This window comes from Mus pahari, chromosome 2 (assembly GCF_900095145.1).
Source record: "Mus pahari chromosome 2, PAHARI_EIJ_v1.1, whole genome shotgun sequence".
Taxonomy (NCBI): domain Eukaryota; kingdom Metazoa; phylum Chordata; class Mammalia; order Rodentia; family Muridae; genus Mus; species Mus pahari.
The window spans coordinates 77,362,183-77,380,810 of NC_034591.1; the positions used below are offsets into that span (position 1 = coordinate 77,362,183).

General features: G+C 40.3%; 1 protein-coding gene across 3 annotated transcripts in view; it reads left to right on the forward strand.

Annotated features, from left to right (window-relative positions):
• The window catches only part of Herc3 (HECT and RLD domain containing E3 ubiquitin protein ligase 3), an 89,195-nt gene that overhangs the window by 51,401 nt on the left and 19,166 nt on the right, over positions 1-18,628 (forward strand). For all 3 annotated transcript variants that reach the window (XM_029534556.1, XM_021189850.2, XM_029534558.1), the window contains exons 16-22: positions 1,766-1,789; positions 1,881-1,970; positions 4,326-4,496; positions 5,578-5,721; positions 7,859-8,025; positions 11,943-12,009; positions 12,440-12,522. In XM_029534556.1, the coding sequence (XP_029390416.1) occupies positions 1,766-1,789; positions 1,881-1,970; positions 4,326-4,496; positions 5,578-5,721; positions 7,859-8,025; positions 11,943-12,009; positions 12,440-12,522 (746 nt within the window). The remainder of the gene's footprint in view (positions 1-1,765; positions 1,790-1,880; positions 1,971-4,325; positions 4,497-5,577; positions 5,722-7,858; positions 8,026-11,942; positions 12,010-12,439; positions 12,523-18,628) is intronic.

The following is an 18,628-nucleotide window of genomic DNA, read 5'->3' on the forward strand; positions in this document are numbered from 1 at the left end:
AGTAAGAGGATCATAGGTATGCACCACCATGCTCAGTCTCAATAGTGCTGGGAGTCAAACGGAAGGTTTCATATGTATAAGGCATGCACTCCATTAACTGAGCTACCCCTTAGTCTGACATTCTTACTCTTTATTCTGGCCAGGACCCAGCCCATAGAATGATGCTTCATACTTCCACGGAGATTCATTTCCCCTTTTAACACCCTTATCAATATATCCAAAATGCTTTTCAGAAGATTGTAAATTGACCATATGAGCTAGCTATCACAATAGCTGGCCATTAGCAAATTACAAGCTCTTTTATGCTAGTCTTAATTATTAGTCTTACCTGTGAAATCCTAGGTTATATTTTACACAGTATACACACAGGTTACATACACATTGTCTACAGAAGAGTTCAAGAAGCCAGAGTTCAGAGGCCACATGAAAAGCAGGTGCAGAGACCTCTATTGCAGGTGCCCCCAGGACTGCTAAGTCCAGACAGATTACCTCTGGAGGCCAGCAGAACTGAGCCATAGGATCAAAAATGAGAGATAGCATCAAGTTTGCCTGCAGGGCTATAGAATCATCAATGTGAGGTACAGGATTTGGTTCAGATAGATATACCAGTATATAGACAAATGGATAGAGGGCTGGATGCACAGGTAACAAGTCAAATGGACCATGTTGGCTGAGCTGAAGCCCCAGGGACAGCTGGTATTCTCTGCCTGGCAGTCAATCCCATGAACTGTTCACCGGCTGCTCAGTGACTGGGACCTTTTGCCACCTTATTGTTAAATCTCCTTTCTGTGGGGTCCAGACAAGTATGGTGCCCTTTAGTTGGTTTGTGGTGTCTGAAACATTCTTGGACCTGGTTTTCTACATATGGGTTTCATTCCACCATGTGCTTATGTTTGTAGTCTGTGTCAGTCTACATCCCATGGTCAGGGCTGGACAGGTGTGGCACGGAGTGGCAGATAAATTGCATCGTTGTTGTTGTCCTGCCTGTGTTTCACTCAGCGTGGAGCCAGCTGGTGCTTTGTAATAGGTCATAACCTGAAAGCCAATGTTGCTAACTATTTGGAGGAATTTAATGAAATGCACTGCCTGATGTAAACAAATAATATTTTGCGGGGGGGGGGGTGTTTTCCTCATTTTCCTGACATAAAACTTTACTGTATTTGTTTCAAATATTTCATTGTAGCTGAATTTGTTTCCTGTGACTCTTTTCCAATTTAAAATCATTCCCAATTTGTTGAGCAGCTATTAAGGGCAAAATTCTTAGTCTAATGCAGTTATTATTGTTTGGTTCCTCTAAGCATGTATGCAGGAGACCGATAAAATGTCACTTGCATTCCAGATTAAGCAGCTCTAATCTAGAATCCACATGTTATCCTCACATTTGCTCTGTAGCCCAGGCTGGCCCTCAGCTGGCAGTTTTCCTACCTCAGCCTCACAGCTGCTAAGTCATAGTCAGGTGCCACGCAGCCAAGTGGGATTAGATTTCCTGTAAAGAGAACTCAATCCTGTGATGTATGAAAATGGCCCTTAAAAGTCTTACTTATTTAAGAATTATTTTTGCTGGTTTTTTTTTTCAGTCTTTGCCTATCAAAACATGTCTTTTTTTTCTCATTAAAACATTGTCAGTAATTGAAATGGTATTAGATTGATGGCTGAATAACCAGGTAATATGAAAAGATTTGTTATATATATTTTATATTTGTGGAGGGGTAAAATTATGCTTTTATAATTCAAGTAATAATTGTCTTTTCTGTTCTTTACACAGAAGGCTAGACAGTCTATCATGCAGGTAAATAATGCCTTTTTGCATGTATGTATGTATTTCCAGTGTTCTTTCTCCGTAGACACTGTAATAACACTAACGATGTGTTTTCTTGTAGGATGCTGTAACCCTTTGTTCCTATCCTTTCATCTTTGATGCCCAAGCTAAGACCAAGATGCTGCAGACTGATGCTGAGTTACAGATGCAGGTAGCTTGTTCAGAATCACCCTCTCCTTTTACCATTCTTGTCATTGTCCACCTTTCATTGTAATTTCTCAGGGAGGTTTCTGAGTGAAGTTTTATTATGACATTAAAGAGTGATATTTTTTAATAATGCCATTATTTTATTTTTTGAGAAATGCTCTAATTATAGTCTAGGCTTCTTTTGGAATAATTCTGTTTAGAAATGGATTATATTGTCACACACACACACTACACCCCCCCATGTGTGTGACAATATATATATAGTAGTGTGTGTGTGTGACTATATATATATATATATATATATATATATATATGGGGGGGTGTAGTGTGTGTGTGTGTGTGTGTGTGTGTGTGTGTGTGTGTGTGTGATTATACTCTGTTCTTTGCCTTTCCATTACCCTCTATCTCTCTCTGAGACACACTCTTGCTGGTCCCCTTCTCCCAGGAAAGACCCCTCCCTCCTTTCACGTTTTCTTCTGTTACTCTCTTGCCCCAGTTAGGCCTCTTCTACTCTCTAAGTTCCTTTCCTCCTCCCATGTAAATGTTTACAGTTAAACATATATTGTCTGTATGAAACAGGATGTGGTTTCCTCCTCAGTTTGCTTAGCACACCCCTCCATACATTTTCCTGCAAATGTCGTATTTTCATACAATCCCATCAGTGAGTTATTTCTTGTGAAAGCCCTTGGCTAGGTCTCTATTTTGAAGTATTTTTTAATTTACCAAGTCTTACATGAAGGCCTCTTCAATCTATTTTGAGGTGATTTTTGTACAGGGATGAGAGATTCAGGTCTAGATTTTTTTTTCTTTCCTTTTTCTTTCTTTCTTTTTCTATTTATGTGAATATCCAGTTTTTCCAGTATCATCTGTTGAAGAGGCTGTCGTTTTCTAATGTGTGTTTTTAACATCTCTGTCAAAGGTGAGGAGTCTGTAGCTATGTGGGTTTATTTCTATAACCTGATTTTTTTCTCTTTATTTTTCTACATAAAATATATCAAGTAATGCTGTTACAGGAGTGTTTCGTATGTCAATTGCACTACTACACAGATAATAAGATGATTTTTAAAGATAAATGTTTGGATGGAGACTGCATTGACTCTCTGCCTTGCTTTTGGCAGAGGGTTGCTCTGCTGTATCAGGCCTGTCTTCCAGTCTTCTGTGGCAGGTTTCCATTGTTTTACCCCATGCTTCTTACACATTTCATGGTCAAGGTCTTTTTCACCTCCTGGTTGAGTTTCATTCCAGGCTAGTTTTGACTTCACTCTTTAGTCAAGGATACTCTGAAGTCTTGGCCTTTCTCCAGGGCCCTGTTGCTAAGATTACAGGTGTGTCCCACCATGCCAGCTTCAGTAATTTTATGTTCAGGGTACATTCATGTAGATTTGAAATGATGAGTATTTTCTGTTTCTGCCAGGTAGCAAACACTTGAGGCTTTGTGGACCCTGTGTCTCTATTAAGAACCACTTAACTCTTTTGTAGACAGCAGCCTCAGAAAGAGAAAAAGCTTTTAAAAAAAGTTAAAATGTCAAAACACCCCAAATTAAAGCAAATTTGTAGATATGTGTATTAAAGCTTGAATTTCATATATTTTATTACATTGTAAATATTACACCCAACCTTTTAAAATAATAGAAAACCATTATTAGTTCAAGAGTAAAGCAAAATCAGGTCTCAGGCTGCCGGAAGGGGCGGGAAGTACATTTTGCTGAGTTGATGCAAGGGGTATAATTAAAGGGTGGTCCTTAATGAATCAAAAATGATTGGTTTAATGGTTTGATTTATTGTGTATTTTATTATAAAATATAATATATTTTGTTTGAATGTATACAGAGACATTAGTGCATTAGAAATCCAGATCTACCAAGCCCTGCTGTAGATGAGCATGTATGTCTTCATGTGTCTTTCTGTCTTTCTATTTCTGTCTTTCTCAGGTATTTCCTCTATCTGTACTTATATCTGTTTTCATATGGATATAGCTTTGATGCTGTTGAGGTGCAAGTTTTCTGCTGAAGTGGATACTTTCCACACTGACTGTTGGCTTCTGCTGTTTTGAGAATCGTGTTTTCATGTCTTCTGCCATGATTCTTCAAGTGTCTTGTTATTTTAGTCTTAGTGAATTGAAATCACCTTGCTTGGCCTAATTATTTAGATCATATAGCTCATAAATTATTTCAGCTAACCTTCTTGAGTCCATATTAGAAAGATTTAGATAGCCTGTAAATTTAAATAGTAAAAAAGGCTTTGGAGAAAAGGCAAAATGGAAATGAAGTCAGCCATTTCTGGTGCTTCCCATTCTGGTAGAGCAGAGTCTTCAGACTGAGTGCTGAACTCAAAAGATTGCTCTGTTGTTCTCTTCCAGGTAGCAGTCAATGGAGCCAACCTGCAGAATGTCTTCATGCTTCTTACCCTGGAGCCTCTGCTGGCCAGAAGCCCCTTCCTGGTCCTTCATGTCCGTAGGAACCACCTTGTTGGAGATGCCCTGAGAGAGCTGAGCATTCACTCTGACATTGACTTGAAGAAGCCTCTCAAAGTGAGTCCCTTCCCTGAATTCCTTTAGTATCTTATAAGCATATGACAGCAAGCAGAGATCTAACTAAGATATGGAGGGCAACCATATCTTATCTTGCCATATTATATCGTACCTTAGCATATCATCATTGATTTCTTTTCTTTTCTTTTTTCTTTTTTTCTTTTTCACAAGAATCTAATCATGTCCTTTTATGAAGTCACCAGAAAGAGCATCTCATTGTAGCATCAGATTAAATGCTGTTGGGTGGTTGAGTAACACCTGGGCTCTGCTTCTGCTTCCTGTAGTGTCTCTGCTCTAGACTGTCAAAAACAGTCATGTAAGATGTCAGGTTTTGACAAAATACAACAACCAAGCTCTCAGCTAGGAAGATGAGAAGGTAAAGGAGAAATGGAGAGATGGAAAAGTGGGAAATCCTCTTGAAAGCTGTAGGCCTAGTAACAGCGTGTAGTTAGTAATAAAGTAGCTCTTCCCATAGACCTCGCATTAGTGCATAAGCCTGCTTACTGTGCTCCAGGCTGTATGGTATCCTGAGGAATAGTTAATGGATTTCTTGAACTTGTTTAAAATTAAATGACTTCTATCTCTTGCAAATTACCTCATAAATGCTGGTTTCAGGAGCTTCAGAACCATAGTTCACAACAAATTAAATTGATCTGTTCACCAATTTATATTGTTACCATTTCCAAAATCTTCTAATAAGGACACATATACACAACTCTTATCCCAGCTAATCAGGAGGCGGGAGTAGGAGAATGTAGGCTCACAGCCATTCTGGACAACGTGGATAGATTTTTTTTTTTTTTTCTCAGAATAAAGCGTTTGAGGTATAGCTCAGTGTGAGAACACTTGCTTCTCCTGTGTGTGACTCCTGTTCAACTACTAGTACCTTACAAAAAAGAAAATTTCAAAGACACTACTAGTCTTCCTGGTCTATGTGGTTGTTCTCCCTAGAAGTTGGGGTTTATAACGCACAGCCACTGTCTTCAGTTTACTCAGTCAGGCCTCCTGCTTTGTTGCACAGTTGAGTCTTTGGCTGGGCATGTCTTTCTCTGAAGTACTCATTTTGTTTTCCTGTTTCAAGGTGATCTTTGATGGGGAAGAAGGAGTAGATGCTGGTGGTGTGACGAAGGAGTTCTTTCTTTTGCTATTAAAAGAACTTTTGAATCCCATTTATGGGATGTTTACCTACTATCAAGATTCAAATCTCTTGTGGTTTTCAGATACAGTAAGTTCATAATGTCACCATTAAGTGTACCATTTGTACTGAACTTTCTACTTGTTGTGAGACTAGTCCTTGGCTTTCTATCATTGCAAAATTAACCATTAAAAGGCCTAACATGCCCAGCCTTCAGGCTTAACCTACTTTCAAGACTTATAGTGCGTTTGGTCAGCCGTGAGCCCCAGTGTCATTTCTAGTGGTGAGATCCAGGGAATAGTATACATGAAGGTTAAAAAAGATGTGTGATAAGTTAGTTTTGGTTGCTGGAGGGATGGATAAGTGGGTAAAACCACTGGCTGCTCTTACACAGGACCCAGGTTTGATTCCCAGCATCCGCATGATAGTATGTCACAGATACCTGTAATGCCCAATTCTAGGGGATGTTCTCTGTTGCCTCCTCAGGCATCAGGCTTGCCTGTGTCCACATGTAGGCAAAAGAGCCATACACATAACAAAGTAATGCTATATTACTTTAGCTCTTCCCATTCTCTATCATAGCTCAGGATCAAGATGAGAAGAGTGCCCACATGGAATTCCACATGTATGGACAGTGGAGACAGACTGGCCTCATCAGCCCAGGGACTGCAGCAGCTCAAAGGCCAGAACCAGTGCTAGATATATTTTGGGGGTTCTTTAAGCATTGAAAGAAGTGAAAACATTGCCATCCACTCTATGGTCTATAGGCCAAGGCAGAAGAAATCCTGGTCTGCAGATGCCAGAGAATGAGTTAGGAAAAATAAAAACAAAAAAACAAAAAAACCCAGATACTGGAAACTTTGGTTATGGGGATTGTATAAGTCAAAGTTCTCTGGAAGACTAGAACTAATAACTTTGTATTGTATAAAAGATTTTATTAGATTGGCTTACATCATAGGGGCTGCGTAGTCCACAGTGGCTTGCTATATGCTGGGACAGTTGTTCTGTCCTTGAAATTGGATGCTTCCCTAGTTTCAGTTAGTGGGAAGGCCTGGAGAATTCCTGAAAGCTGCTCATTAGTCTAGAGTGGAACCCTAAGAAGCTGAAATGTGATGTTAGCAGCAGCAGCAGCAGACACACCCAAGAGCCCAAGCAAAGAGACAGACAGCATTGCTCTTCCCTGACCTCTGAGAAGTACCACCCACTGTGTGGGAGGGTCTTTACTCTCAGCTAGTCCTTCCTAGAAATGCCCTCACAAACCCTCTCTGAGGGATGTCTCTACGTTGATTCCAGCCAGGTTAACAATCAAGATTCACCATTACAGATACCCAGAAACTCTTAGATCCAAGTATCAAGTGTGATCTAAGCATTGATATACATTGCCGAGACATCTGTGCATGTGGGTAGGGCAGGTTTGAACAACAGACAAAAGGACAGGCTGCTCTGGAAGCAACAGAGTGAGAAATGGAGGTGATGTGATTATTGTAAAAGGAGTAAGATAACATTGTGGGGTCATTCTTTACAACCAGTAAGTTCTATCCAAAAGGCCAGGAGAATGCTTTCATTGAACACTTATAAAAAGAGAAAATAAATTAGTTTTCTAATGTATTAGACATCAGTTGTCACATATTTGTTCTTTTAGTAGTAGTTTGTGTTTGAATATGTACACATAGACTTGTACTTTTTTTTTATTTAAGAATTCAATAGTAGAGCTAAGTTTTAAAAGGCATGCTAGGATTGGGGTTGTCGATCCGTGGTAGAGCACTTACCACGCATCCATAAATACCTGGGTTAGAGCTCTAGCATTTGAGGGACTCTTATTTTATCCAAGCCGTAATTTAGGGGCTCCTGGAGTTTTCTCCTTAGATATTCATTAAATTATAATTCAGTAATAAAGATTTACTACTATTCACATTTCATGTCCTTTGTAGCCACAGACTATGGTAAGGGGTGGCACAGAATACAGCCATTCTGTCATCACAGAACCATTCTGCTGGAGAGAATAGGAAGCCGTTTCTTTACCATCAGGAGAGTCACGGGTGCTTGACTGGGTCTGCATTGCATCTATTAACACTAATGAACTTTGGCCAGGGACGTTTCTCTGCTTCAGTATAAACATAAGCAGGGCTTTATTCTAATATACTGAAATATCTTGAATAGATGGTAGAGTATTTCAGAGTTTTCAAACACTATTTCTTTCTAATACGTTCTCATGTACCCTAAAAAGTGTTTTGTAGAGCACAACTGGTTTCACTTGATTGGCATAACCTGTGGATTAGCTATCTACAACTCCACTGTGGTTGACCTCCACTTCCCGTTGGCTCTCTACAAGAAGTTACTGAATGTAAAGCCTAGCTTGGAAGACTTGAAGGAACTGTCACCAACTGAAGGAAGGTAAAGAGCTAAGAGTTAGGCTGATGGTGTGGCGACCTGCTCCCCCTTGCTCTAGCACAGGGGCTAAGATGGAAAACAACATATGTGCAAGTCTGGGTGCATTACAACACTGCAGATCACACAGCATTGTGTAAAGCGTTGCCTGTGTCACTGTGTAGACACGTGAGGAAATTAAGAGAGAGGCCTGGGCCTGTAGAGATAGATGGCTCAGTGGTTAAGAGCATTGGCTGCTCGTTCAGAAGACCTGGGTTTGGTCCCCAGAAGCCACATAGTGACTCACAACCATCTGTAACTCCGGTTACATGGGATCCAATGCTCTCATCTGGCTTGCACAGGCATTGAGCATACACAGACAAACATGCAGGCAAAAAGTCCCACACACGTAAAATAAATAAACGTTTAAATAAAGAATGGGGGGGGGCATAGTAGCTCCCCAGGAATAAATATATAATAGTCTCCACTTTCATTATTTTGCACCAAAAAAAGTAAAAAAAAAAAAAAAAAAAATACAGAGTAAGGAAACTGAGCCTTGTCATGTGGCAGAGATAAGAGTGGGGAGATTATTGAAATGAGAGACTTTGAAAACATTTATTGATAAAGTGATAGATAATTTATATACCATACAACTGACCCATGTAAAGAGTATTTAAAATATACTTAGTGTATTTAGAGTTGTGTGACCGTCACCCTAGTCAGTTCTGTAATGGTTCCCTTACCTGGAAAGCAGCCATGGCCCTTTGTTCTTTATGCTGGGCTGCATATCATGAGTCCTAGGTAAACACTAGTCTGCCTTCCACCTCTGTCAGGCTGCCTGTCCTTTTGTTTTTGTTTTTGTTTGTTTGTTTGTTTGTTTGTTTGAGACAAGGTTTCATTATGTAGCCCTGGCTAGCCTGTAACTTAACTCTGCAGACCAAGCTGCCTTCAAGCTCACAGCCTTTGCCTCCTGAACGCTGGGACTAATTATGTGTGCTATCATGCCTAGCTACACTGGATATTTTTTAAAATAGAATCTTAAGTGTTGTTCAGTTTGTCTGTGTCATTTGATATTTTCCTGATTCGTCCTGTTATTACATGAATCAGTGTTTCATTTTTCAGACTGGCCGATTACATGCCATGGCGCACCTTTCTGTGGTCCTACCATACCATTGTATGATAGCCCACTGTGTAATACTCCTTTGTACACATACATTATATTTTGTTTCTCTGTTCTTCAGTGGATGGACACTTGGAACATTTCTCCTTTGGAACTACTGTGAACAGTGTTGCTGAAAACACTTCTATACAAGTTTTTGTGTGGGCATAAATTTTTGTTACTTTGATGTATGCCTAGCAATGGAATTACTGATTCATATACTGATTCCATATTTAGCTTTTAGAGGAGCTGTCAGAATGCTTTTCAAAGTAGTCAAGCCATGTTTTTATGCTACTGTCATTTTTTTTTTCTTTTTGCATCTTAAGTGCCCCCTTTTGCTTGAGTTTCTGTGTTGATTTTGGGCAGCAAACACACACACACACACACACACACACACACACACACACACCTGGCGTCGGAGGGAGGGAGCAGCTTCTCTTTATGGAGAGAGGTTCTGGTTTAAGTCGGAGCAGGGGCTGGCAGTGTAGCTCAGTGGCACCATGCTTGTCTAGCATCCCAGGTCTCAGAGCTTTCACTCCAGTACCATAAAGCTGTAAATCTACCTGCCACCGTAGTGAACATCTGTAGTCCCAGCGTGCAGGAGGCGGAGGCAAGAGAACCAGGAGCTTAAAACTGACTTCCATTTTACAACTAGTTCAAAGCAATATTCTATCTCAGAAAATAGGGTATTTACAGAGCTTGCGGGTATAGGCTAGGTTTAGCCCCTAACACCAGGAAAAAAAAACAAAAAACAAAACAAAATAGAACATTACTTAGAGGTAAAAGGAGAAGTTTCTAGGGTACCTTCGAGAAATGAGACTGCCATACTTACATAGGATGCCAAGAACTCAGGAAGAGTGGGGTGGGAACACTGAGGAACTTAGAATATGAAAAAAAAAAAGCGAATGAGACAGAGGCTGGATTTGTTTTGGTTGCTAAAGAGAAAGCTGCAGTAAGAGATGTGGCTGCCCTTTCCTTTGCAGCCTTCTGAGAAGTGGCTATTTTGAGGTATGGTTTTGGCTGGCCACCCGGTGACAGACTGGGGTTCTGTGGAAGGAACTTTTCCCTCAGGTGGCTCTTTGGCTTGCTCTCTCTGCTGTCCTCCCTAGCTTTCTCTGTAGTCCTCCCTAGCTGCTGACTTGTCCCATCATTTTGACACTACCTCACAAGGCTTTTGCCTAATCTGTGGGGAGGGGCAGAAGGGAGTAGGGCAAAGCAGGTGTGACATGCAGAGCTTGCCTGTTCACTTCCAGGACATTTTAAGAGGTTTTTCCTCAGAAGCCTGGCATGTTAATGATTTGACCCAGCAAGAGGAGAGCTGGGAGAACTGCCATGATGTAGCCTCTCTCAGTAGGAAAGATATTTCCTTTGTATACATATGTGTTCATAAAAGATAAAATTTCCCAGATCCTAGCTCGTTGAGTGACTATATATTTGGTGGTGACCCAGTTAATGATGGATCATCCTTTCAAATTTGGGCTGTTCTTCATTTCCAGTGGTCACACTTCCACAGCTGCTGCTCACACCTAATAAGCAGGTGCTACCTATTTCTGCAGTTCTTTTTTTTGTTGTATTCGTTTGTGGATAATGTTTGTGTGGATCTTAACTATGGTACCTTACAAGTGTGGTTCATGTATTTGAGTGTTTATGCTTTTGAAAGCCTCTATTATTTGCCTGTTTTGTGTTTTGAAGTGGTTTCATAAATACAATCTTGTGTTATGTTTTTCAAGTCCTCCTCGAAGAGTGAAAGTGACTGCTTTAAGTGACTTTTCTGTTTGTTCCTTTCTTTCTTTGTGGGGGTTGTTTTGTTCCTTATCATTTTTAGGACTGGGTATTGAACCAGGAAGTGTTGTGTGCTGATTGAGCCTCACCCAACACTCTTAAAAAATTATCAAAATTAGTTTTCCTGGAATTGCATTTGAAATATTGGAAGCTGGGGATTTTGGACAGTATGGATTCTGATGTTCGAGGAGTTCATTGTGGTTTAGGTGATTAGCTCCTCACCCACCCTTAAGATTCCTGTCTGGATAAGGTGACTGTATGGATAGCTTTTCTTTTGTTGTGATATGAAGTCATGAAGAACTTTCTGGGCTTCCAGTGTCAGAGGGCTAGGAGTTCGTCTCCTTACCAGGGAAGCTCTGCAGCAGGGTTAGACACGGTGGCAGGAAAGGCAGGGGAGCATACTTCTCAACCCTCAATCTGGAAACAGGCAGAGCAGCCTGGAAAGGAGAGTGGTTTTGAGACTTCAAAGCTCCCCAAGTGATATTTCCTCCAGCAAGGACACACCTTCTAAACCTACCCAACCAGAGCCACCAAGTGGGGACCAAGTATTCAGATACAGGAGCCTATGAGAGTCAGTCTAATTTATACCACCACAGTGACTTTGTGACCTTTGTTTGTTTGTTTGTTTGTTTGTTTGTTTGTTTGTTTTTTAATGGTGTTAGGGTAATTCTCAGAGTAATGCCACTCCATGGGAACTGTAGAGTACCCTGTTCTTACGTATATATGTATACACTAAGCAAGGCTAAGGAGGAGCAAACACAAGTGTGTCCGGCAAATCCACCTTGATTTCATGATCAGTGTAGGACTGTGTCAGGAGGGAAGTGAGTCTGTAAGCCTGCTGCTTTAGTTCCCTAAGGTTTAAGTACATGGCTTTCTGTCTTCTGAATTTATATTCACTGTAGACTTTTCTTTTTTAGTTTCCTTGGCAAATAGTCTGGACCTAAATGAGGAAGAGACACGATTGTAACATAACTTCTGTTTTTGACTCTTCTTCTGTGACTAGGAGTCTTCAAGACCTTCTAGATTATCCTGGTGAAGACATCGAAGAGACCTTTTGCCTCAACTTCACGGTACGCACTCCTATATTTATGACTGTGGCTGTTCTTCACGGTGATGGCAAGTCATGATTAACATTAGATTTCCAACAAAACAGCCAAGCCAGAGACTTTCAGTCGGCTTATCTTGAATTTAGTAAATGCATTACAGAGAGGAACCTGTATATCTGTGCTCTTAGGAAAACTGCCAAGACATTTGGTCTTCACTTTTTTTGACATTTCTACAGCTCATGTCACTCTCTTCTTGATTCCACTACTACATGGCTTAAAATGTTTTTATGATGTTGGTATTTTCTGACTCAGATTTTTATCCTACCCCTAATTTCTAGTAAACACGGTTATGAACTTATGTTTATTCTTAATTTCTCCTGAGTCTTTTGGGTTCTAGAAAGGCAAATGTTAGTTAACAAAAATGAAAACGCATCTTTTTCTGCTTTGAATGAAGGTGTGCAGAGAAAGCTATGGGGTGATAGAACAGAAGAAGTTGATACCCGGGGGAGACAGAGTGGCCGTGTGCAAAGACAACAGGTTAGTCCTGACCTTGGGCTGCTGAAGATGTGGGGTGTTTTACTTTCACGAAGTTTGATGTATTACTCTAGGATTAAAATTATATTTTAATTTCTCTACAGAGAAGGGGAGGGCAATAGAGCAAGAACTTGAAGATTATAGGGAATGTTTAATAGCATAGAATTTAGTGGATAGCTCATTTATCTACAGGTCTGCATCCTTTTGGCTTTGAAGCTAAGTAAGTCATTAAGTCACATAAACTGTTTGCTTTCAGATAAAGCAAAGATGATAAAAATCACCCTTCCTGTCTTACGGGATAGTTGTGTGGATATAGTAATACATAGGAAGGTATTTTGATTGAAGGCATTTGAATTAAAAAAAAAAAAATAAGTGAGCAGGATAGGGTTTCTCCTATCTAGCAGACTGCCTAGTGCTGAAATACTATATAAACATGTATTGACTAAGTGCTTTCAGTGTGTGTGTGTGTGGAAGGAGAAGCTGACTCAGAGCTCTTGCTGCTATACTTTCATGACTAATTATTTTCCAACTCTGAAAGTTGTCAGGATTTCCACCTCACAGTAAACAAGCAATTAACTCCATTCCAGACTGCAGCTCCATGCTCATTAACCCAGCTCAGTTGTGATCTGCACTGTTGTGATAATGAGACTTTTTTATCACAGTTACTTCAAATAACCTGAGAAAAATAACCTAAAAAATAAAGGTTTTGACTCACAGTCAAACGTGAGCCAGTGGAACATTGTGGTAGCAAGATATGGTACAGGAAAGCCGCCTCTTCATGGGAGCCAGACATGCAGAGAGGCTGTAAGAGTTCAGGAGCAAGATGCATCCTTCAATAATGAGACCTAGTGGCCTACTTCTGCCATTAGGGCCACCTCCTCACAGCCCCATTGTTATGAACTCTTTAAAGGATAAACCCATTGGTAAAGGGCTGGAGAGATGGTTCAGTGGTTAAGAGCAACAACTGCTCTTCTGAAGGTCCTGAGTTCAAATCCCAGCAACCACATGGTGGCTCACAACCATCTGTAATGAGATCTGACGCCCTCTTCTGGTACATCTGAAGACAGGTACAGTGTTATTAGATATAATAATAAACAAATCTTTAAAAACAAAACAAAACAAACAAACAAAAAACCCCATAAAGTTGGTAATGTTGTGATCCATCTCTTAATACCACCACAAGCTAGGGACTGAGCTTCAATATATGTGCCTTTTGAAGGTACAATTCATATTCAGATATGTCTGTCTGAAGACTTAGTCATCTTGGGAATTAGTCCTCAATGATAATATCTTCATAGGCTCACCCCAATCCTTGGCTTTCTTTACCTGTGCTTCTGAGTGACTGGCCTATAAATGGGGTTTCCTATATGCCCACCCTTCCCATATAGATTAATTTGTTTGAGTCACAGAACTCAGAGATACTAATGAAGAGACACACATGTTGAGGTATAGGGAAATGAGCTCTATTTTGGTTTGTCTCTTGACCACCTTCCAGGAACTTGTCTCCAAATCCTGTCTGGTTTGGGTTTTATAGAGACCTCCTTAGTGTATCTAATCCTAATAGAGTGTATGGGGAAACCCATAGGTTTACCTGGATGGTTCTCTGACTGTATTGCATTCTTAGTGTGCTTCAGAATTCCCTCTGAAATGAATATCTTATCTATTGTCAGCCAGGTAGGTCAGACTACAGCAGAGACGATAACCCAGGACCGTAAGGCACAACAAAACAACACATACACCTACACATCCCAGAAAGTCTCAGTGGTGACTTACTGTTTTTAAGGTGAGATTTATAATTCAGGTTTGAAGATTTAGCTGAATTTTCAGGATGAATCTCAGTCCCGGGTTTTCTTGGTAGAGGAAAGTAAATACTTGGTTTTGTTTAGTTTTACGTTGCACTGTGATAATCTGCACAGACATTCATTTACTTCACAAACACTGAATGTTTGCTGTGCACCCATCATGTTGCAGACTGTAGGAGATAACGAGTTTCTATCCTTCCATCTGTGAGTTGAGAATGTACACAGATATGTAACAGATCATAGTACATGTTATGTGCTTCCATGGAAGTAGGAGAGAAGCAACACACTTGTAAGACACTTGTATGAGTGTAAATGTTGGGGCATATTTTAGGTTAGTGAGTATGTGAGTCAGAATGGTCAGGGTTGATAAAGGATAGAGACTGTTGAGAATTTGTGAGTGGATCAGGGTATGATGGGTGTAGGAGTTCTAGAGTGAAGGCTGTCAAAGCCTTCAACGGGGCTTGGATCAAAAGATTACTAGCCTCAGTTTATAGAGATAGCTTTAATGACCTTATAGAAATAGACACTGGCACAGAGACCTGAGAGGAGGCATTGAGCTTGCTCAGATAAAGAATGGCAAGGACCAGGGTGGAAGTTGTAGAAATATCAAGTTGAATATGTGAATGGCACCATCAGTAGGTGTCTGATTAAGTGTGAGCAAGGCTGGAATTGGGAACCTTGCCACAGTTTCTAATTCGGGTAGCTGTATAATAGGTAACAGACTATAAATAAAGGTGGTTCATTGAGGGAAGTTCTGTTTTGAATCTGTTACTTTGGCTGGCTGGCTGGCTGATAATACACAGGCAGTTACTTAAAGCAGGAATTTGATGTGGGTCTCAGGAAAGAAGCCTCATTAGTAATCTTTGGTTCTGCCTGCCAGCCTCAATTGACAGTGAGTTTGAAGTCACTTAAAGTGGGAAATTGATAGAAATGTTAAAAGAAGAATAAGGAAAATATAGTTTCTTAGGAGGACCTGTACAATTAGATTGCAAGGCAAGCTACTGTGATGAGAATTGGAGCATTGTTGCCACCCGGATTGGCTAGCAGTAAAGCTTGTGTGAGAAGAGCAAGGGGCCTAGGGATGAGAAAACGCTTTTCTCAGAGGAGGAGGGCTGTGAGTGAGGGAAGCTGGACACAGGGAAGCTGGGCTTTGATTAGGCTGAGAGTAAAATTGTAGAATCACAAGATTGTATTCATAGCTGTTGACACCACCCAAACCCACAGCTCTAACTTCAAAGAGAATAAGAGATGGCTTATTCTAGAGCCAAATTTAAGTGACTGTGGCCCAGAACCATGGTGCTAGGTTATTGCAGATTCCATGTTTCCGTGCGAGGCAGTTTTATGTGGTTGTACTGCAGCAGAACAAGGAAGGCCATACGTGGAGGCAGCTTTAAAACCCGGTGGTGGAAAGCTCAGGCCCTGTGCCTGCAGCACTCCAGCCTCTCCATGTTACTGCATTTCGGACAGAAAGCCTTTGCAGGCACAGCTGTTTTGAAGATTCTTGTTTACATAAGAAATCTGGAGAATTTTAATTTCTAAGCTGACTTCAGGCTTTAGTTTTCTTAGTCTAAATAATTGTGAAGCAGCTGTCAGAGAACCTGTGAACTTCCTTCTGTTCAAGTGATCGACCTTTATCTCCTTCCACGAGCCTTCCCTTGAAAAGAGAAAGAAATGATAGAAAAGCTGATAGGCTTATTTTTTTTTTATTGTTTGGCATTTTTACAAAAGAGCTAGAAGCTAGTGCAGGTTTGAAAATCTTTTTTAACCCAAAATATTTTGGATAAAACACTTTAGGTTTCTGTTTTCAAACTTGTGGATATTTGCATAGACTTCAGCAGCTGAGCACCCCTAATCTAGAACTATAAAATCAGGGGTGTGATAAACAAACTATTATTGTATTGGAGAAGTTTCAGATATGGGAACAATTTGACTTCAGGTTTCTAGATTAGGGTTCACTTTGCATGGTTTCTTATAACACACAGTGACCTTTTTTTTTTTTTTTTTTTTAAATAATATAAACCTTCCAGTCAACCTAGGATGTTGTCTTTGGAAAGTATTTATCCTGCCACCAGAATCTTGAGTTCCAGAAAAAAATGGCTTTAGATGATAAAGTTCCCTTGGTGTCTTTGCTGTTGTTCTATGTATGAGCATGATCACGATGACTCTTATAAAAGGAATCATTTAATTGGGGGCTTGCTTACAGTTCCAGAGTGTTAGTATTGATCATTATGTGGCATAATGTCTACTGATCTGCATCCAGTAGACAGAGGTGGGGGTAGGGGGTTGGAGGATGTATATCTGAGCCTGGTGGCATGGCCTTTTAAAACTTCAAAACCCATGCCCAGTGACAAATTTCCTCCAATGACCCTACACCTCCCAATCCTTCCCAAAGAGTTCCACTTACTGGGAACCAAGCATTTGAACAGTATGAGCCTATGGGTGTCACTGTCATTCAAACCATCATGCTTGGCTTTGGAATCTAGTCTTGACTCAGATGATTTTGTAATCATTAAAAATCTTCATTGGATTAGGGACCAAAAAAGCAGGTCCTTTATCCTTGTAACATTGGTATAAAAATTAGCATTATAAATAGCTTATACTTGGGATATTTTCATTTGTAAGAACAAGCTTATTTGTGGCAAATTTATAAAGCAAGTCTTGCTTATAATTTGTTTCCCATTATTCTTTACTCCTAATTTTGGTCACTGCATTATAACAGATGGATGTGCATATGTAGATACAGATACAGCTATATGACATATGGTGACATTTTGGTCTGTGACCAAATGCAGGAATGACACCTACAGAATACATGAGAGTAAACAAGTATGTCACTGGGTTTTATACTTGTCATACTCTACTTTCTATAACTATTTTAGAGTGTTGTTGACATACAAAAAAAACCACGGCTCTCACCCCAAATGGAATAAGAGTTTATTATAGAGCCAGTGAGTGACCAGTTTATGGTAAGCATGGAGTTCATTATACCAGGTTCCATGTTTCAAACAGGAAATTAAAAAATACATTAGTGGAAACCTCAGAAAGACAGGTTACAGCAAGATGGGGCAATATCTTCTATAGGCTTCAGATGCTGCCTGACGACTTCTGCTGCTAAGTTAATACATTCCAAAGGTTTTCTTCTGTTAATCACAGAATGGTAGGCCCAACATTTTGTTAATCACAGAATGGCTTAAGGGGTTAAATTTAATCCAAGATAAACTGTAATTAGGCAATGGACTTATTCTAACCTCACCAGACCACTGAAGTTCAAATCAGTAGTTCATATTTGCAGATATAGCTTCTTTCTGAGAATTCTCATTCTCTATCATACTGGCAGCCACGTCCAGCATCAGATGTGTATCTGTCTGTATAAGGACAGACATTGAAGGTCACAGAATGATGAAATAGCTTATGAGTATGTTTCCTATAGAGCATCCTCAATGCATGGCTAGATAGCCTTTAGTCTTTCATAAGATGTCATACTATTTGTATCAATTTGGTCTCAGACAAGTGTGTGTGTGTGTGTGTGTGTGTGTGTGTGTGTGTGTGTGTACACATGCGCGCGCGTTAGTCTGGTTAGTCTTCACAGGATCATGTGTGCTCTTGAAAGGGAAAAGCAACCCAGCTCAGGATAGGCAGTTTGCAGTGTACTCAGTAGTTGTGACAATTTTAGGCACTTAGAAATCTTTTTCATACTGTTATTAAATTATTTCTCTCACGCTTTCCTTATTTAGCAGACATTTCTCTGAATCAAGCTCAGTTGAGTCAACAATTGCAAGATAAACTGTGTGGGAATACTGAAATAAAATCATTTAATTAGGGAGATAAGCTGTTCTCACATGCCACCGTAACTAGGCTTGGGAAGACTTAATAGCCGTGCTTTAATGTGAAGACAGAGAGTCTCAACGTGTTAAACAGATCCTCCTCGGGTCTGTTACAGACATGGATGCCTCCCAACACTTGGACACTGGGAAATGGAGAAGGGGCACACGCACATGAAAAGATGTGTTGTGGGGTGATGGATAAGCCTGAGTTGTTCAGGCAAAGAAGAGCAGGGCACTGTTTCGAGAAGTTTGACTTGTACTGCTTACTCAGCTTAGGTGGGGGATTTGACTCTGAAAAGCTTGGGACATTAGAGAAGGTAGGCTTCCGCTTGCAGGTGCTAAGAAGTCACTGCTGTTCTGTAAGTGGAGCCGCTATTTACAGAAGTGGGTCCAGGGTATGGTGTTTACTTTGCCTTTTTATCTTCTCCACTGTTTGATTTTGTTGTTGGCATATGCACTCTCATGAGCATTGCTGAACCCCTG